The 21,706-nt window shown below is 39.5% G+C and overlaps 1 protein-coding gene across 3 annotated transcripts; it reads left to right on the plus strand.

Moving 5' to 3' along the window:
- The first annotated feature begins 787 nt into the window (after positions 1-787).
- Positions 788-20,863, plus strand: LOC121939459 (septin-7). 3 transcript variants are annotated; one of them, XM_088084650.1, is made up of 13 exons: positions 788-909; positions 3,777-3,883; positions 5,655-5,755; positions 5,894-6,028; positions 9,569-9,686; positions 10,661-10,753; positions 10,843-10,939; positions 11,356-11,407; positions 11,908-12,036; positions 13,898-13,918; positions 17,853-17,988; positions 18,735-18,877; positions 19,582-20,863. In XM_088084650.1, the coding sequence occupies exons 1-13, from the start codon at positions 900-902 to the stop codon at positions 19,619-19,621; spliced, it is 1,182 nt and encodes a 393-aa protein (XP_087940776.1). In that variant the 5' UTR covers positions 788-899; the 3' UTR covers positions 19,622-20,863. The 3 variants fall into 3 exon arrangements, with proteins under 3 accessions (XP_087940776.1, XP_087940777.1, XP_087940778.1); XM_088084651.1 differs by lacking the exon at positions 13,898-13,918; XM_088084652.1 differs by lacking the exons at positions 11,908-12,036; positions 13,898-13,918.
- The last annotated feature ends 843 nt before the right edge of the window (positions 20,864-21,706 follow it).

A 21,706-nucleotide genomic window follows, 5' to 3' on the forward strand; every position in this document is an offset into this window, starting at 1 on the left:
AGCTCTGCAGAATGTAATTTTACTCAAGATCTTCAAATACTCCAGTGTACCATCTAGCGCTGATGACAATCGACGATCGATTAATCTGCATAAAGATTTAATGTACTTGATCAATCATTAGGTGATGTAACGTGTTCAAAGTATATACAATATGTTGCTGTGAGCTTTGAGGAAAAATGCATTTGGTATTTTGTATAAGCATAAGTATGAGTTATTTTTTTAAATAATGATAAATCAATCATTATTTTACCAATAATTGATTAAATAAAGGACCCATAATTTGCAACTCTAATGCCAACTGTTTCCATTTTAAATGTAAAAATGTGTGACGGATAGGGGTCAACAAATAATTGTCCTGGCCTGTTATTGGGGCCAGTGTTTGTTTTTTGCCAATTAGCTGTATCAGAGCTTAATTTAATAATGAATTATGAATGGTCTCATTAACCACTACTCATTGGTGTCGGCCGTGAAAACCCAATATTGGTCAACCCCCAGTGACTCCAGCTCATTCAAATATTGGGTGCATCTTGAATTTTTGTATTTTTCTCAATGTACGTTTGATGTAATAAAAACAGGAATAAGCACATGTAGAGTATGTATGTGAAGCTGGCGAACATTGTTAGAAAAAATATTATGAATGTACTAAAAGGGGAACATTTGGGTTCAGGTGGTTAGAAGACTGGGAGTATATTTCAGAGTTGGCAGCGCGGGATGATAAAAACTTTTTAAAGTCTTGCAGTCGAAGCTGGGGTGCAAGATTAGATTTCTGTAAATTTAATGTTGTTGTTTTTTTAACTTTCTTACAGCAGCAAAAGAATCTGGAAGGATATGTTGGCTTTGCAAGCCTCCCCAACCAAGTGTACAGGAAGTCTGTGAAGAGGGGCTTTGAGTTCACCCTGATGGTCGTGGGTAAGAACACACGCTGCTCAGCCCTCTGTTTGCTCGTTTTTATATGAATCATTTCATTGTGTTTTTTGCGGTTGGCATTTGCAAATCCCTCGCTGCGGTTTGTTTTCAACACAGAGACAGAGAGGTTGTGTGTGCGTACAGTCATATTTATACACAAGGGGACATGCCCCCAGCTTTGAAGTGTTAATTGCTAAGTCAGGGAGGAGCGGGGGCGTTTTGTTGCTGTTTTTCAAAGTAATCTTGATGTCACGTCCTTGACACTGTCTCCCAGAACAGACACATTTGGTACGGATTTATCTAGCACTCCACTCAGAGAATCAAAAATGGACACATTCTTTTAAAAATGCCTGGATGTGGTGGTTGACACGGATCCAAGATCCTCCTCGGCTGATCAGACCCTGTTTGGAGGGAAAATGTTTCCTCGGGTCAAAACCATTTCCTGTGGTGGGAGCGACAGAATATGTACCCAGCATGCCTCTAAGAATAGCGCATCTCCCATTGCTTTCCACAACACTGTGTTTCGACAGGCTTTTGCTTATAGTAGGGCAGATGCATTTCTGTAACATGTTAGTGTGCAGTCTTTGTATTGCTGTTATTAGGTACTTACATTAGAACACCCTCGTGACAAGGCACTTAGATTGTGCTTCAACTCTCTGCAGCATGTCCACTGGAAACGCTGCTGGATGGAGACCAAGTGGTCCTCCTGGGCCTGTGAATGCTTTAATGCATTGATACTCAACTTGTGGCCCACAGGCTAAATCTATCAGGGGGACAGTAAAAATAGTAATATACACATTCAGAATTGGTTTTGTACTTTGAGTGTACAGAAGGTGCCAAAGTTTATGAAAGAGCATCAAATAGAGCTTGCTTTTCAAAATAAGTGTTGGTGGAGGATCCCCCACAACCCCCAACAGGACTCCTGGCTAAGCCCCTAATGTCCTTAACTCCTAGAAATGTATCTGAGAAACATCCTAATATCTGAGAAATGCTACAAACATCCTAAAATCCTATAAACATCCAAAAAACTTAGATTCATCTTAAAATCCTACAAACATCTTAAAAGCCCAGAAATGTCCTAAAATCCCCAAAAATTCCTAAAATCCTAAAAATGTCCTGAAGTCCTGGAAATGTCCCCAAATCCTAGATTCATCCTAAAATCCTAGAAATGTCTTGAAATCCTAGAAATGTCCTAAAATTGTAAATGCGTCCTAAAATCCCAGAATTCTTCTAAACATCCTTAAGTTCCACTGTGTCCTAAAATCATAGAAACATGTATGGAGATGCTGCGACTGGCCCCTGGCCTCCTTTCATTTTGCAAAAGCGGCCCTCAAGGAAAGCCAGTCCATGCTTCCTGCTTAGATGTGTTTGCAACAAACAGCTTTATTTTGGGAATAATTTCAGAGAAGATACAAATGGCATTACATCTAGGAACAAGGAAAAGTCCTCTGGGCTTTGTCGGTACTTAAATGCTCGTCATTGTTTAATGGTATCTCCCTCTTGCATGGACTCTCTCACACACACACAATATTCAGCTTTTCTTGGCTCTGACGAGCTGTGAGCCCACATGTCCCTGTCGTGCAACGCAGTGCGTCACCAGTGTGGTGTGAAAGAGGAAAAGAGGATGAAAGAAAGAGGAAGGGAAGCAGAGAGATGGGACTGGTATTAGCTGCAGTGACTGGCACGTCGTCTGCCCACGCCTCTTGAAGCACATGACCCAACAACCTGTTCAGTTCACAGATTGCAGAGCAGCACATTTCACGGGCCTGTCACCGCTTCATATCGCAGTAAATTTAACAAGCGCATACCCACACACAGTGACGTGCCATGCATAAACCGTGCAACAAACAAATGCCGCAGTGCAAGATCCACACTTTGACTGCAGCTCTGGTGTAAATGGTGACTCGTTAAATATTGACTCGTGGCCATCAGCCAAGGCGGGCGGCATCAGTGGTCGTTTCCACTAATGATTCTTTTCATTGGGAGCTTGGAAACTGGGCGCACAATGGCCAGCCAAGCTTGAGAAGCCTCCCAGACCGCACAGCCAGTCAGCTGCACATAACAAGAGTCATTGTCTGTGTTGTTTCCTTAGCCTTTTAACTGTTAGCCCAAATGGATTAATGTCTTGGGCAAATGTCAGTCTCATCTCGGACAGACACACGGCCTTTGGTTGTGTGCAGGATGTCAACAGTGATCTTTGTGTGAATATAAAACAGGCGCTGATGCAGTGCTTTACAGTGCAGCAAACTTTCTGATTATCACCTGAAGGAAGAGGTCACTCACTACAGAAACATGATGACAGAAAACGTCCAGTTATTGTGTTAGTTTGACTAAAACTGGACTTTTAAAATACACGTGAACATGATATTCGGACTGAAAGTCAAATTTCTCAAAGTCAGACGCACCAAGATAATCTGGTTGACGGTGAATTTACTGTTTCATGTGTACGTTGTAACTGGCCAAGGTGTTCTGTGCGTGCTCTGTAGTCCCTGTGCCAGACTTTGACCTGAAAGACAAACAGCATAAATTCAGAGAAGAAAGGCAGGAAAAACAAAAAAGAAGACGAATGAAGGAAATCAAACGAGAAAAAAGGGCAAAGTACGTACAACTTGTTTGGTATGTGACATAATTCGTCAAGCGGAAAAGGGTCCAATGGCAACTATCTGAGAGGGGACATATCCCCACCTCCTGTAGCGGAGTCAGGCATATTTCCATCTATGAATTGATCCTCCAGCGTTGCCTGTATACTGGGAAAGGAACAGAAGTCCTAATAAATGGCCTAACGTAGCGAAAATCTTAAATCAGCTTCACTGGGCATGTAAACTGACTGATGAAATGCTGATTTAATGTATGTTTTTGTTTTTTTCCAGGTGAATCAGGGTTGGGCAAATCCACGTTGATCAACTCCCTGTTCCTAACGGACCTGTATTCACCTGAGTATCCTGGACCTTCACACAGAATCAAAAAGACTGTACAGGTACGTTTGGCCACAAAAAGATCTTTGAGCTGACATGCTGCACACATTGTTTAAGAGGAACTCTGGTATTTTTCAACTGGATTTGTTGCTTTCTATGGAAAAATATTTAATTTTGCTGTAGGGCCCTGCAGCACTCTCTCAATACTGGACCTATTTCAAAAATTGTTGTTTTTAGGAGTTACCTACTGAGAAAAAAGGGTCCAGGTTCATTTAAAAAAAACAAAAGTTCCCCTTAAAACACACCTGCTCTGTAAAAATGATCTGGGACAAAAAAAAACACACTGAGTGGAACTGCCACAGTTTTTAATTACAGCAACAAAATAACCAAACAACATTCGATAAATGGCACAGTTTAAAAAAAACCCATCTAAATGCTGTCTTTTACTTTAGCTGTGCCTGTTTACGATTATCTAACATACCAGCAGCTTTGGCACAATCTTTATGATATTTTCTTTTAAAAATGTGTCCCTGACTAAACAGATAGAACCAACAAGTACAGATTAACTGTCTCATAGCACTTCTGTGTTAATGATATAAATGCCTTCTTATTCATCAGTTTATTTTTAACTTGTTCTCCGCCATTACATTTTTTAACAGTTACAGCAGCATTAGGACCATTAACAGACTTTACATATTGCAATGAAAACATAAATGAGTGCTCTGTTGATATAACATTGTGATGAAGAGTGTTACAGTGCCAGAAAACCTGCTTTGTGAAAACTGTTATCCTTTCCTTTCTTTCCATACGTCATCTGAAGTAGTCACTACAAAGGTTTAACATCAGCAGACATCGTCTAAATATTAAAGAAAGCTATTGTACTTTTAGATTTATGTTTATATGACTTAACCAAGTTTACCAAACTGTAACGAGGTTTGATTGACGCTTTAGGAAGTGCAGTAAAACCTCTGAGAGTCTGACTTGTTTAAACCAACATGAGAAACTGGCAGCTGCTGCCATGAACACCTTCATCTTCGTCTTCCCTAATTACACAACTTGGTCCTGAATCTCGAGTGCTGCACTTGTATCAGTCTGGCTCCTGACTGACAGCGCTGCTATCTCCACATGCTTGTGTGTCGTTTCTGGCTTCTTAGCATAGTTAGCTAATAGCACAGTGTGACATGGCGTGTTGCTGCATGCTGCAAGCTTAAAGTGTTTTTATGTGAAATACACCGGGTTCATACGGTCATGACAAACCTGGAAAAGTCCTGGAATTTGCAGAAAGTAGTTTCCAGGCCGGGAACAGTTTTGGAAAACTAAATGTACCCTCAAAAATTATGGAAAAGTCAAAATAAAACTTTAGAATAAGTAATAAATAGAGATTTTAAGTTGTATCCCCTCCAGCTAAGTGAAACTTCAAACATAAGTCCCTCCCCAGTGCTTAAATATTATTTGACATGCCTCCATGTTTTTGCACCAGCCCCTCCTCTCTCATAAAAAAGTGCCTGTTATATTTGAATATTAAGTCTTGTTTTGAATTCATTATTTGAATTTATTATTTTTTGGATAACATAAAAAAGCTATTATTAATTAAAAAGAACAGATAAGTAGTCTCAATGGTCTTTTCAGAGAATGTATGGTCTTTAAAATTTGCCTCAAAGTCACAGAAAATGTATTGGTAAAAATGTGTTCTGAACCCTGAAATTATGATCCTGGATGTTAATAACTTGCCTTCCATATAGTGTTTTTTTATTTTTGTTGTTAATTAAAATATTTAATCAATTTAAGGCAGAAATAAACACAATATGCCCTTGTTTCTGTCTCCTGTGCCAGGTGGAACAGTCAAAAGTTTTAGTTAAGGAAGGCGGCGTCCAGCTGCTGCTCACCATCGTCGACACTCCAGGGTTCGGAGATGCCGTCGACAACAGCGACTGGTAAGGATCGCCACAACTCAAACTCAGCACTGATACTTCATTTATGATCCTTGAAATACCAAATGTACTCTCCGACATTCCTAATTCAAGAGGTATTTTGTGAGGATTTGTTTCTTAAGAGAAATTTCTGTTGTGCAGCTGGCAGCCCATCATTGACCATATTGACAGCAAGTTTGAAGACTACCTGAACTCCGAATCCCGGGTGAACAGACGACAGATGCCCGACAGCCGGATCCACTGCTGTCTCTACTTCATCACCTCGTCGGGACACGGGTGAGTCTGGGAGACAAAATCATAAGACTGTTTAATTCTACGAATGCTAAGCATCGGTATTTGCCTCTTTGACTGCAATCAGAATATCTGCAAATTAGATGACGTTTTCCGATGGCTCTGACCGATTTTTTTCTGTTGTCACATCAAACTAGCACAGGCTAAAAAGCTTAAACTGTCTGTGATGAGATCGCTGGTAACAGCCAGCATCCTGGGGACAATAGGAAATGTGTTTGGGTTCCCCCCGGATGACTTGAGGACCTAAGGCCAAGAAAGTTGTTTCAGAAATGCATATGATCCGATTTCTGCTTATTCAAAAGTCCTATAATGGAAGGCTGAATAATGGTTAAACTGTATCTTTTTATAGTGTAGATTTGATTGTTTTCCTAGTAAAAAATGGGAATAAATGACAAAATAAACAATATAAAAATATCAGTATCAACTTTTTGTAACTGCCCAGAATTTCACCTTTTGTGCATCCTTATTAAGTTTATAAGAATCTTAATATCTTTTTTAATGCTCTCATAGAGTGCCCTGCACTGCTCATGTTGTAGTATGAGCATATCCCATAAGAATCAAGCTCCTGAAATGTCACAACAGGACAAGAGGATGAATGTGATGAATGAAAAGGGCTGGAGAAAGGAAAACGTTGGAGGGAAAGGGGGAACACTAAGAGGAAATAAGTCAAAAATAGTGTAAGGAGGGAAACGAGAGGTCAAGAGTCCCCTAAAGGTCAGGGTGGCAGGTTTGTGACTGCAAGTGATGGTCACTGGTTCAGGCCTCTGTGCAGTCTGGGCAATCCAGTAAAGCACCTCCCCTATCTCCTTTAGCATTTTGCAACTCCCCAACTGCTTCTGGAGCAGCTCTGCAGCCACAGCATGAATCTGGTGTCACGCAGGGCCGCTCACGAGTGTGTGCGCAGTAAATGTGTCATACTCTATCTCCTACAACTGCTCCCCTCAGGCCTTTACTGTAAATGAGAATGTGAGACTGCTTGTCGTGCAAAGTAAGGGTTAAAACTTGTAAAAGTGGGAAAAAAAGGAGGACGCAGGCCGTGCAGATGAAGACGCTGGCAGAAAGCCCGGCTGATGATACCGATCGCTGAATGTTTCATAAAGAGAGGACTGTGAGGAATTTTAACTGTTGTGCTTATTTTTTCACAAGCCACCAGATCGTCCCGCTCACATGTGCTCATCTTATCTTTTTTTTCACAAGTGTACGTGTCCTGTGTGATTCACAGTGCAGTCCAACAGCAGAAAGTGTGGGAGTAGTGAAATATCAGAGAGAAACTTCAGAGGTTACTTCCTGCGTTTTGAGTCAATAACTGATCTAAATGCATGTATGGGTTTACTCTTGGAAACCTTTAAAAAAGCATTTTTAAATGATTTTTTGTTCATTGTTCACTTATCTTCATTGTCATCAAGACATGATTTCACACGCAAAATAAATGTTTTTCCTAATATAGAAAAAACAAAACAAAAAGTTAAGCAAAAAATATATAAATATATAAATAAATGATGTACATTTTAGCTGTTGACCTGAGAAAAGAAAAAAAAAGAAAAAATGCATTTTTCTCTTTTTGTTTTTACTTTTTCTGAGGTCATTTTTCTGCACCTTTTTACAAATTTCTTGCGAATTTCAGGCTATGTCTTAAATTTCTCATTGTCTTTTTGCCATGTTTTTTTAAAGAAATTTGCTCAGGTTTCAAAGGGTTAAAATTGTGTTAATATGAAAGCCTGCCCCTTGTCAAGGCTCCTAAACTTTTTAAAAATACAGAAGGAGCTCACGCTGTTTGTCATTAGAGGACAGGATAGTGGTGTGTTTGTGTGTGTGGAGCTGCCTTATTTGTGTGTATGCAAATGTCCAGCGTGTGCTCACATGTCCTCAGAGCTGTTGACCGTGACTTACTGTAAACAACGATGAAGACTCTGTCCTCCTCTCGCCTCTTTTTTTTTCTTCCTTCCTCGGTCTGTCCGTCCTCTGTAAGACATTGTGTTTGTACAAGCCTGTCCTCTGTCCCCACACAAGCAGCGCTTTAGCCTTGAGGATGGGCAGCGTATGTTCTGTCACACACACAGAGCGTCCCCTCACGACACCAGCTGACTGCTCTCACGCAGCAGCACGACCTCCAACACCGAGAGACAATCTGAACATTGAACTCGCAGCTGAACTCTGCTGACGGGTTTTTCTCCAAGGCTGAGGAAAAATCACCCACGTTAATCTGTCAAATCATTAAACGTGGCCTTCCTCAAACTGCGGTTTAACCCAAATGTGAGACCTTTTTGACATTGTGAACGTCAAAGTATTGCTTAATCTAATTTATTGATCAGTTGATTGCCACAACTTCTGTGGCTTCACTAATGTGAAAATTTGCTGCTTCTCTTGGTCATAATAGTGACCTAAATATCGTTCGATCAGCGAAAACAAGACATTTTATGAGTGGCTCGAGTGTTTTGTGATTGCGTTTTTTTTCCCCAATATTGCCAATATCTGGGTTTTATCCTGTTTTTTATGACAATCATGACATTTGAAGGTGTCACTCTAGGTTTCTGTAATGTGATCCACATTTGTCACTATTTTCTGGCATTTTGTTGACCAATTCATTGGTTTTATTGTAATTAATGTATAATCTGATGTGATGTATTTACAGATAATGCTGAGATTATCCATCATATAGTGTTATGGTGATTTTTTAAAAATGTTTTCCTCCTCAAAGGGCGTACTGATGTGTGTATGACTGCTCATTATTTGTTTGGATTATGATAAAAGTTAACTATTTTGAGAGCAACATGATCAGTTAGGTCACCTGTTAATGATGCTCGTAGGATGCTTTAAACAATAATTAATCTGATAAATTGAAACCAGTGAAGTAGTTTTTATTGTTGCTCTTCTTTGGGAAGAGCAGTCGCTGTCAGCTGCTGCATTCAGGTTTTCTTAAGAGCGTCAGTGCAGCGCTGAGCTGCAGGCTGACCTGCATTTCTGTTGGCAATGTGACAAAACATCCCACTCTTCAAACTACCAGAATCAGATTCTGCTTGAGGGCAGATTCTGACTCAGAGGGATATTTCCACTGTGCCCTCAAAGAATCAAATGAAAATTAAGTTATGCTTTTTAACCAAATGCAAAGCTTTAACTCAATAAATTAGTCATGTCAAATGGTATTTATACAGCTCCAAAACAGCCAAGTATAGCAAGGCTTTCTCACGACTACAAGGTCATTTTCTTAGACATTACAAACATCATTCGTGCGTCACAGAGGTTTTCTTTATTTGGGTATAACTCAACTTATTCTTGTGCTGTCTAAGGAAGACATAAACAAGAACATTGATGAAATGTAAATTCAAAAGCCTGTCAGCTCCAAAATATCCAATTTTCTGTTTTAATGACAAAGGAGCAGCAACAGTTTGATGATGTTGTTCTTAAATGTGTCAGATTTAAGTTATCAATACTTATTTCAGGCTACAGAGTGATTCAGAATGATTTAACACAACTTGCTGCAACCAGTTGAGCAACATGCTAAGCTGTATTTTTATCTCCACGCAGACTGAAGCCCTTGGACATTGAATTTATGAAACGGTTACACGAAAAAGTGAATGTCATCCCGCTGATCGCGAAAGCTGACACGCTCACCCCAGAGGAATGTCAGCAGTTCAAGAAACAGGTCAGTGGTTTCCACAGCTGCACACTACTGCAGAAAAAGTATCCCAGAGCATTTTTTCACTGTAGTCATCGGTGTGATGGTGAAAATGTGCATCACGAAGCCAAATAAAGAGGACCCTCTGTTGTGTTACAGATCTTTGTGCAGCGACGTTCTGCTCTGTGGGGAAGGTTTTTCTGTAAATTAAACATGCCTATGAATAAAAGCCAAGAAAAGAGAAGAGACTGGTAGTTTCCTGAAGAAGCAGAAATGCAAACAGTTTAATTTTTGCATTGTGCTTTCGTGTGATGTTTTATTTCATCATACACAGTGAGTCAGACAGTGTCAAGAAGACAGGTGTGACCCAAAACGACAGCTGTCATCTCCTAAGCACCGATCCAAATACATCTGCTCTGAGTTTAAACAAAAGACTGTATAAGTAAGAGAGATATAAAGAGAAGAAATCACTGAAAAGTTTTCAGACTTGTGTTCCTGCTGCTGTCGACCGTTTACCTGTTCTGTGACGTTGCATGGACGAACAGCCCACACTCACAAAGTTTAACAGAAAAGCAGACCTTTGTTGCAGCAGTGTGCTCACTGGCAATGGGAATGCAGTCTATTGCTCTTTTATTTAGCATTTAGCCATGTTTGAAAAAAATGTTTGAAAAACCAGTGTGCACGTGCTAATTTGGGAGAAAGGGATGCAAGTGTAGCTCAAGAGTCATGGCTCAATGCAGGTCGGTGCTCATGATGACGAGCCCACAGCAGTGTTTATCGCTTTGTCACTCGGACACAAAGAGGCACAGTGCACTCGTGTAAGCTTGGAGGACGACGTATAACCTACAGCTCCTACTATAACCATACGTCATCTCCCTGTTTTTAACTTTGAGCACAATATTTAAGTCATATTTGGCAAATATTGTTAAGAAATGGCTCTTAAAATTATGAAATATCATAAAAATTACAATTTACTTTAGTGATCTTCTCTTTCGTTTTAGATCATGCGAGAAATACAAGAGCACAAAATCAAAATCTACGAGTTCCCTGAGACGGATGATGAAGAGGAGAACAGGCTGGTGAAGAAAATAAAGGTACTGTATGTCACCTGACACGTCGTATAACATAAATACATTTGTTTACACTCTTGCATTAATAATGCCATTTATTCTTCCCATCCCAGGACAAACTGCCGCTGGCTGTCGTAGGTAGCAACACCATCATTGAGGTGAACAGCAAGAGGGTCAGAGGGAGACAATACCCCTGGGGGGTTGCAGAAGGTATGAAAGTTTAGTTAGTTAAACATTAACGCAGAAAAACAGTTTAAGATGCTGATATCAAGTTAAAGAAACGGTAGGAAAAGTAAGACATTAGATGTAAGAGAGAACGAGTGTTTCATACGGAGGCTGTCAGCGGAGTCGGAGTGATTCAAAAAATGCAATTAATCTCAATTAACGATAGAAGTTTGAAATTAATCACAATTTTAAAAATCTGCTGTTTGGTATCCAACACGTGAGAAAAGTGGGAAATTTTTGAGCATCATGAAAGGAGAACATTCCTGAAAAAAACAGCATTACTTATGCTCCTGTTTTCTTCTGCATCAAGTTCAAGATGTTACTCGGTGTCTGAGGTACAAACAAGGTCACTCATTTACTTTATTATGATAACTGACTGACTTTTTGTGTTTTTTTTATAGTTGAAAACAGCGACCACTGTGACTTCACCATCCTCAGGGACATGCTCATCAGGTACGGAGAAAAAGGAACATGTCGAAAAACACTTTAAACTATCAGGCAGATCATTAGCAGCAGGGATGTGCCTTATCGACTGTCAGGGTACTACCCGTGTGGTTTTTAGTATGATCAAAAAATTAAAAAAAATATTGTGATAATGGCAATTTTCCAACATGTTCACATAAAGACGTCTTACCGTTACACACGGCAACAACAAGCATAGCTGAGAGCAAAATGCTACCAGTTACTGTTTTTTTTTCAACCTAAAGAAATGATTTGTTTGTTTACTGAATATCAGTGTAATTAATTGCTTTAATATTTTTCAGTGTTATGTCACATGATTGAGAGTAACGAGTATTAGTATTAGAGTATTAGTCCACCCCTAATAAACAGAGCATCTATAAAGACTGTTAAGTGGTTTTATTATGTAAGGTCTGACTGTAATTAAAAGAGCAGTTGAAACATGACTCATGGAGCATTTGAAATAGCTTCAATTCTTTGCCGTCTCTCCGCAGAACTCACATGCAGGACCTGAAGGACGTGACAAACAACGTCCACTACGAGAACTACCGCAGCAGGAAGCTGGCTGCTGTCACTTACAATGGGGTGGACAACAACAGAGCTAGAGGTCAGCTGTCCACAAAGTAAGTACAGCAGATGCAGGATAAGTGCACTGATATATAATGATATCCAACAGCTGCTTTATTTATTTACGAAGCCACTTTACAACACCGTTAAAGTTTGGGGGATTAAGTTCACCAACCAAATGCTGCAGAATACTTGCTGAATCAATCAGGAGTTTTAACAACCAGTGATCACCTGGAGGCTGTTGTCAAGAATTTAAATGATTTATACAGATGCACTCATGATTCCATTAGTAGGTTTTTCTGGCTTTAAATTGACCTAAATTTCACAGTTGCATCTGTTGAACCAATTGTGATAAATTTGTGAAACAGGGTCTCTGCAGGTCTTGAACAAATTTTATAAAGAACCATTAAGTAGGGCTGCAACAGCATGATTTCTCACAGTACAGTAACCGTCTCAGAAAACTGCACCGCGTCACGTTCTTATTGTCAGTATTGGTTTGGTCTATTTTTCTTGGTCTATTTATAAATTTATTATATTATATTTATAAATGTATTATATTATATTTGTTATATTATATTTATTTTATATTTAAACATAGGTTTTCATACTACAGCAGACGGTTTCACAGTATACCGCTGCAACCCTAGCATCGAATTGAGTTTCTTCAAATAAAAACAAAATAACATTCAGTTGAAATAACACTTCATGAAATATTTTCTTTTATATATCTGTTATATAATAATACATGATCATTTTGTCTGTCAGCTGACGCTGCTTGCCACAGTAGCTTTGAGGCTCATTGTCAGTGTCAGTTTGAGCAAAAACTTTAATTTACTCAGAATAATTACTAATTAATTAGTTTTTTTAATTGCTGAATTTCAATAGTTAATTGCTATAAATTGCATCTTTACTGTGTTTATAAGACTGTAAAAGTGTCCCAATATGCCAACCTGAGGACGTCCCTCAGTCTTCCACCATGTTGGCTGGTCTGCAGTCAGTTTTCACACACTGCAGAGCTGTAGTTAACTTTTTCAATTTAGTTTCTAGGTCACATTCATGTAATGTCATTGGTAATTATTGTTATATACTGCTGGGAATTCCAGAAAAAATACATCTAGGCCCTATCGTCCCTCCTGGTTTTCCATCATAAGTCGATACTTCTGCCAGTGTGATAGTGAAACAGGTATTAAATTGCATTTATTGTACTTGGATTTTTTTTAAAGTCATGAAAGATTTCGTTTTTAACTTTGTGATCCTGCAGAGACCCTGATGAAGCAATATGAGACATTTGGTTTGGAGAAAATGATTGCAGATGGCTGATTCATATTCTGATTATTTACCTCTGTCTAATTTATTTAGGTGTTTAGGTTCCAGGTAAAAGGAAAAGTCTAAGTTTGGGGAGTTCATTCATCACCTGTTGGTTCTCTGTTTGTGATGTTTAACTCTCAGTGATTCTGCTTTTGTCGTAGCCTCTCACTGTGCCACTTTGCATAAAATCATGCCACTGATTTTCATACGTTTTCATTCAAAGCACCGCGCTGCTCTGTCGTTCATGTAGACACAAGCAAACGTCTAACTCACTAAGCCGAAATTCTAGCTGAACCGAGGCCTCACACTGCTGATGCTAACACACAGCTCAACATTTGGCCAACTCTGCTGATGTATTTGACACCCAGCTCACAAAGCCCACATTGTTGTTTTTTCCAAGCTTTCTTTTTTTCCATTTACAGCAAAAATGTCACTGAAATCACAGAAATAGACTGTAGTTTTATTTCAGTGCATGACCTCATTGTTGCATGCTGTGTGTGTGTGTGTGTGTGTGTGTGTGTGTGTGTGTGTGTGTGTGTGTGTGTGTGTGTGTGTGTGTGTGTGTGTGTGTGTGTGTGTGTGTTTGGTTGAATGTGTTTTTGTTTTTAGACTTGACACAGTTGAAGGAATGTAAGTGCTCATTTTTTTTTCACCTATATTTTAGACTCTTGTCTTACTCTTCCTCTACTCTCCCCTGTTGGCTGCATTTAGGCATTTTCCCTGTTGTCTGTTTTAGGTCTGCCGCCTCCTCCTCCTCACAATCCCCACCTCACCCTACCCCCCTCCCCGACTCCCCTCCCATCAGTAGATATTTCGAGGAACAGGTGGTGGAAAAAATGGAAATTTCCACATTTTTGAATTTTTTTTTCATTTTTCATTTTTTGTAAATAAAAACCTTTAATTCTTTGCACTAATGTTTTCACTGCTACTGCTGGAGTGATAACAGAGACCTGTAGATGTGTGGAGTGGTTAAAAATGATTAGGAGATGCACGGCTTTGACTTAATTCCCTTATTTTGACATTACTTAAAGCTACAACTTAAAACTTTTTGGACTGGGATTGATGTACTGACATCTATAAACCAACACTATAATCTGTAATAATGAGATACAGAGGAAGGTCCCTTTATTAGTCATTTTTTAAACAAAGGCTAAAAAAACAAAATTTAAATTGTCCTTGACGTTGCTACATCTTTGAGTTAAAGGCTGAGTTGATAAAAATCAGCAGCTAATGTAAAAATTCCATCCAGTTGCTCGGGCATGTTGCTGCTGAATTTGCATCACAGTCTTGAGTCCTTATGGCTCCCAAACTAACTAGATTTGTGTGACAAGCCCCTCAACTCTTGGTGTCAAATCCCAACTACTTCTCTTAAGGTGTCAAAATTCAGGACTGAACTCGAGTTGTCCCGAATATCATTTCTAGGCTCCAAAGTTTCAGCACTGATCCACAGCAAACTGTTGTCAGGGAGAGACACGGTACGCCAGCAGCTGACGCCCGACGGTTTCAGCGTCAGGTTACGAATGGGCACATTATTATAGACCCACAAATGACTCATAATAAACTCCAGCTAATCTAACATATGTGATGGATTTCTTTTCTCACAAACATTGAAATTTCATTCATCTTCTCCAAAAAATTAAAAAAATCAAATTCCTAAATTGAATTGAAAAACAAACATCCATGGATATTCGTGGCGTTCTTATGTTCATAAAAAAACTGTAGAAGTCATGGAATTTACACATTCAACACATTTTCTGGACCTGTAAAAATAAAAACACTGAAATCTCTGGAAAAGTCAACAGTAATTGAAAAATGTCCATGTAACATAACATGACGGCAAATGAATTTTCTGTAGCTGACGATGTAACTGTTCATTGTGTGATGTTTTGTTTACCATCACACACAAAAAAAACATTTTGGGTCCTTGAGAAGTCATGAAAAAGTATTTATTTTTTATTATGTTTTATGAATAATTTGTTCATCAAGTAATTTAATTATTTAGTTTTTATGATGGCACATTTGGTCCTCCATATCATTGAGGGTCCCTCTCTTGTCGTCACTCCTGTAATCTCAGTAAACGTCTCCACACACATCAGAACGGGTCTCTGAGCACTAACCCTGCAATGAAGCATCCCGATGAGCTTCACTAACATTTAACCCACAACCTGCACTAACAGCCGCTGCTCCAGGCGTCTCCCATCACCCTCTGGGTTCCTCCTCTGGGTTCCTCCTCTGCCTCTCTAAAGGCTCATGGTTGGTTTCCTGTTCCTGTCACAGCCTTGTTGGAGCCCATCGTTCCTCAACGTTCACCTCTTGCTCTGTTTTCCCTCCTGCACCCCGACGTGTTGTATTTCTTTGGGAAATGAGGGTGAATGTTGTCATGATACAGGTTGTGCGGCGTCTGTAGGCGAGTTTACATTAACCCTCAAATTGTGCAAATTGAAATTGGGAATGTAGAATGCGTCTAATGGAAACATGTCAGTATTGGAAAAAAACTCAGATTTATCAAAAAAAAAAAAAAGGTTTTTATACTTGTATGAGCTGGTATTTCAGGCAATTCGAAAAAGCCATATTTTGCAAAATTGCATTGTCACTTTTATAGGTCACATGATGTACAACATGATGTGTGAACGGAAGAAGAGACCAAGATCTTTCATGATCCTTATTTGATACAAAGAAATTACAGCGATATTAGATTAATCACAGCAGTAAAATGCCAGTAAGACCTCCAAGCAGATATGAGTGAGGGGGGCTCGCCTTTCCATTATCGCTCGCATTAAAACGCCTACGTCCCCTTCAGTTGGAAATAATGACAGCTAGTGTGGTGGCTGCAATAGAGATAAACCTGCTAATGTGTTGAACGTCCGTTGTAATGCTTCTTGGAACATTATCACCAGGGAAGTCTCAACACATCACTCATGGACATTTTTAAAAAATCGCTCAAGTTTTGCACAAATCTGAAATGGAAATCCGCTGTTACCTCTTGGAGACAAAATTTTGCATGTTTTACTTTGTCCTGTGTAGTGAAAGCAGGTGTAAGTAAAACATGCTCCTCAAGTCAAGTCAACTTTATTTATATAGCGCATTTCAAACAACTAGTCAAGTCAGTTTTATTTATAGAGCCCATTATCATAAAACATGGTTTGCCTCAGAGGGCTTTACAGTTTACGACAACCCTCTGCCCCTAGACCCTCACATCATCCAAGGAAAAACTCCCGAAAAGGAACCACTGAAACGGGGGAAAACAAAAAAGGAAGAAACCTCAGGGAGCGCGGTAGAGGATGATGAGGGATCCCTCTTCCAGGACGGACAGACGAGCAATAGATGTCGTAAATAACAAAACACAATCATGGCAAAAAGGAAAGAGAAGGGGGGGGGGGTGCATGTCATATTACAATAACGGTAGGTGTGAAATTATTAATTGCTCTCTATGATGATGTTGAGGGAGATGATAACAGTCTCATGCATATGTTGATAGGGAGGAGTCCAAAGGCAAGATCACAGCATCGGCGCAACCAGGAGCAGACCACGATCAGGGCGAGCGGGGGGCACAGTATCAGTACAGCCACAGCACGAGCACAACCAAAGGCAGGGTCGCAGCATCAGCACAGCTATCACCACGGTCAGGCACAGTCAAGGTTACGGCCAGGATCCGGGAAAACTAGGAAACAAGGGAGCAGGAACGCTCCCGAGAGGCAACGGGATTAGCGTAGTGCAGTTCAACAGACCCAGGCTTCTTAATCGTGAGACCCTCGGTTTACCAAAGTGCTTTACAGGGTAAAAAGGCAAATAGAAGACATCACACAACCTAAAAAAATATCTACATTATCGGCAATATCAACAAAAACAGTAAAATCTGTTGGGATAAAAACATTTTCATCTTAAACCAAGTAGGACTAGACTGGAGTGCAGCACCTATAATCCCCACACAATTTTTTAAGCGGGACAGGAGAATTCTGTGATCGACGGTACGCATATTTTTTCAATTTCAACAAATTTAAGAAAATAGTCACAGAGGGTGGAGGATGGTGTGACAGGAGCTGTATCACAGGGGTTTATGAGAGTGTTAAAAACACTTAAAACGCAATTTTTACAGCTCGTTGGTAATTAGACAGGTCTGTAATATTTCAAATGACACACAAAGTTTGTCCTTTTTCCTCCTTCTCTCGGCCTGCCGGCATTCACGTCTGAGAGCGCGGGTAGAGTCATTTAACCACGGCTCAGAAAGTCTTCAGTGCGTTTCAATTTCAAAGGGGCAGCAGAGAGTCCAAAGTGCGGGTTGAGTTAAAAAGAGTTAAAAGCTCATCATGACCTCACGCTCATGTCTCTTTATCGCCTTTATAAATCAGTTTTTAAATGCTAAAATAAGATTCCTCTTTGCAGAATTTTATTTTTTTTCAGCAGTCGTGACATTTATAATCTGATCAGTCAATGTTGAAAAACTGAAGCTCTAATCATGACAACTCGATGCAAACTGATGAGCACGCCTTTCATACTCTGTAGAGCTGCTCTAAATCTGTGTGTGTTTTACGTGTGTGTGCGCGCTTCATCTCTCGTCGTGCAGGAGTCCCCTGGCTCAGATGGAGGAGGAGCGACGAGAGCATGTGACCAAGATGAAGAAGATGGAGATGGAGATGGAGCAGGTGTTTGAGATGAAAGTCAAAGAAAAAGTGCAGAAGCTCAAAGACTCTGAAGCTGAGGTAACACACACACACACACACACACACACACACACACACACACACACACACACACACACACACACACACACACACATCTGTCTGAGCTCCTTCCTCTCGTGCTGACGTGTGTCGGCGGTTAGAAGTGTGACTGAGCTTTTTTATGAGTGTGGTGTTGATTTGTTTAAACGGACGTCCTATTTTTTAGTTGCCTTTTTCTGTAACTGTGTGTGTTACTTATTTGTCTGTAAAATCAAATGTTGGATTTAGGTCCGCTCACATGTGGGTTACCTGTCGGGGCGGGAATCACCAGAAACCTGCTGATACATTATCACAGTCCAAAGGTCACAGTTTTTCTAATATGATACAGCAAACAAAGCCGAACTAACTTAAAACAAATAAAGGAAACATAACATTTACCTTCCCGTGAAAATCCTGATAACATAATGTTGTTATTCTAGACAGAGGATAAAAAGTTTGTGCATTTTCCCATTTTTGTCTCTGTTAAACAAGCTGAACATTTATCTTTTCGGGTTATTGTGCTTGAAAAAAATATTTCAGTACCATCAGCGTCTCTGATTTGTATTTGATGCAGTTCTGTTTTTATCTGTTTAAATGCTTCTTACTCTTAAATTTAACCAGAGAGGCTTTTGTGTTGTTAAAAGCTGCAGAATTGACATAATGTTGTCTACATTTCGCTGTTAAACTGCATGTGAGACTGTGCTCGTGTATTGACGTCGTCCTCTGTCCTGTGCGTCTCTCTGCAGCTTCAGCGGCGTCACGAGCAGATGAAGAAGAACCTGGAGGCTCAGCACAAGGAGCTGGAGGAGAAGAGACGCGTGTTTGAGGAGGAGAGAGCGAACTGGGAGGCCCAGCAGCGCCTGGAGCAGCAGAAACTGGAGGCCTCCAGGTACAGCCGAAACCTCACGGCACACTTTTAACGGTTCAGCTGTTTGTTGTAAAAGACCCCAAACATTTAAGCACCTTATACCTAACCATTATTTACAATGAGGTTACAGGTATTTTTTAGATTATTTTTACTTTATCTCTTTTTTTTGCAGTCATTTCCTATTTTTGTTCTTTTACTTTGCTATTTTGTGCTATTTTCAGGTGATTTTCTTGTAGGTTTTTACATATTTCTTGCCAATTTTTAGGGCATTTCTTGCTGAGTGAAAAAAAATCTGAAAATGAATGTAACTTTATAAAATAACAGTAAAAGTAAATATAAAAATAAATAAAAAGAACTACAAATGATGATAAATGTAGTGAGAAAATCAGTTTGAAATTCATGGTAATAAATAGTCAATGTAATATAATAAAAATAGAATTTAATAGAATTAGTGAAAAATAAAATGTTTGCATTTGTTTTGTATGGTATCTGTTTTCACTTTTCATTAATAAAACAGTTGATAACAAAACAAAAAGAATTAGTGAAAAATAAAAATACTGAAATCAGTCTGGGCTTTGCAGAGTTTTGAAGTGAAGCAATTCCATTGCAAAAAATGTCAATGAAAAAATGTCTTGTCACTGATAATACTCTGTCTGTCTGTCTGTCTGTCTGTCTGTCTGTCTGTCTGTCTGTCTGTCTGTCTGTCTGTCTGTCCTCTCTTGCAGGACTCTGGAGAAAAACAAAAAGAAAGGCAAGATCTTTTAAAAGACGGCAGGACCACCCAAAATCCAGTTAATTTTTGTTTGCCAACGTTGCCGGTCAGGACACCAGTGTGTGGCACTGACATCACCCTCCTCCTCCTCTTCCTCCTCCTCTTCCTCCTCTGTCTCCCGTCTCCTCCCCATTGTCTCCAAACCTGTCCCCTGTCTCCTGTCTCTGCTCTGTCTGCCCGCACAGCTGTGCTCCTGCTCCCAGCCACCAGAGGGGGTACTATGGGTATGTGTGGAGGTGGAGGGGGTCTGAATGTGCGGTCAGAGCCGCCACCACAGAGCCCCCTCGCTGCCTCCGGACTTATCATAAAAACAAATAAAAAAACACATTTTCAGAAAGGCCAAACCCATATTATTATTTTAATTGTTATTATTATTATTGATGTTATTATTATTAATATTATTATTATTGTTGTTATATCTGAATACTGTCCCCGCCCCTTCCTGCTGCTCTCCTCTTTTACACCCCAAGGTTGCTTTTAAATGAATGATGTGTACAGTTTGACGGAGAGCACAGAAAGAAACAAAAAAAAACAACAAAAAAAAACATAACGATGAGTCATGTTTGTACAATCAAGTCCTGGTGAGTTTTACTTCTTGTTTACAGGAATTCTGAAACAGTATATGAACATTAACCTGATCTTCCTTCGTGTATTAAAGTAAGAAGAGGAAAAGGCATTAACTAATCCTTTTTGTTTTGTTTTGAGTGTATCCGGTAAACCTTTTTAACTCCTCCTCATCAGTGTGACAGAAATGAAACGGTGTCAGCAGAAAAACCCGAAGAAAAACAATAAAATGCACCTTGGGCCTTTTTTATAGATTAAAAAAATGGCTTCTTTTTTTCTGAAATGTAACGCTTTGTTTTTTTTTCCTCTGTGTTTAGCTATTTCCACTAGCCTTGGACCACCATTTATAATGTCATAAGTGTTATATTTCACTTTAGTTTATTTTTATATATACCGAGCCAGCTGAAGTAATAACTTCTTTTGTATGTTTAGAAAATCCTCAGAGACTTGAGAGCGGCGTCCACTGTTTAACAAAACACGCTTTCAAATACAACAGTGACCCATCGACGCTTTAAAAGACAAAAACAATACTTCAACCACTCTGCGGTAACGGTCTGTGGGAAATGAAGAGTCAACACCGCAGTTTGCTTTGGCTATGTACTCCGTCTCTGTATTTTAATTTTATTTTTCATTTGTATTGTACAAAGTCACTTAATAAACCTGTGATGATATTGAGGGGTGAGATGGGCTTATTATGAAAACTGGTGTGCAGACTTGTGAGGTGATGACGCTTTTATTTTTTTTAGTTTTTAAATGTTACTTTTGAGTTTCTTTTAATGATGCATTCAAAGCCTCCAGACTGTTTCCATCATTTTATTTTAACACTAGATGGCGCCGTTTGCCTGAAGCTTCTCTGCTTTTGCAACAGTGTGAACTTGATTCTTTAAATGTGACGTTGTAAATGAAATGATGGCAGACTGATGGCACAAATGTATTATTTTGTGTGATTTAATATCTTGAAAGACACATAAGAAAACAATTGTAGATCCTCAAATCTTCAATCTACCAGGCAGATTTCCATTTAAATAACCCTCCAATATACAATATTTAAAGGGTCAGTGTGCAGGATTTAGGGCAGCAGTGCTGCAAAATGTCAGGTCAGGGCCCATGGATGTATTATAGGTAAGTCATGTTTCTTGGATTTTAGCGCGTCCCAAGGATTTTAACATGTTTCTAAGACTTTAGGATGTTTTTGTGATGTTAGGGAGTTTCAAGGATTTGGGCACATATCCAGTATTATATATTTCTAGGATTTCAGGACAAGAAACAGGTCAGTGGTTTCCACAGCTGCACACTACTGCAGAAAAAGTATCCCAGAGCATTTTTTCACTGTAGTCATCGGTGTGATGGTGAAAATGTGCATCACGAAGCCAAATAAAGAGGACCCTCTGTTGTGTTACAGATCTTTGTGCAGCGACGTTCTGCTCTGTGGGGAAGGTTTTTCTGTAAATTAAACATGCATATGAATATAAGCCAAGAAAAGAGAAGAGACTGGTAGTTTCTTGAAGAAGCAG

The sequence above is a fragment of the Plectropomus leopardus genome, chromosome 11, assembly GCF_026936395.1.
Source record: "Plectropomus leopardus strain MGB_pleo_1.0 chromosome 11, ASM2693639v1, whole genome shotgun sequence".
Classification (NCBI taxonomy): Eukaryota; Metazoa; Chordata; class Actinopteri; order Perciformes; family Serranidae; genus Plectropomus; species Plectropomus leopardus.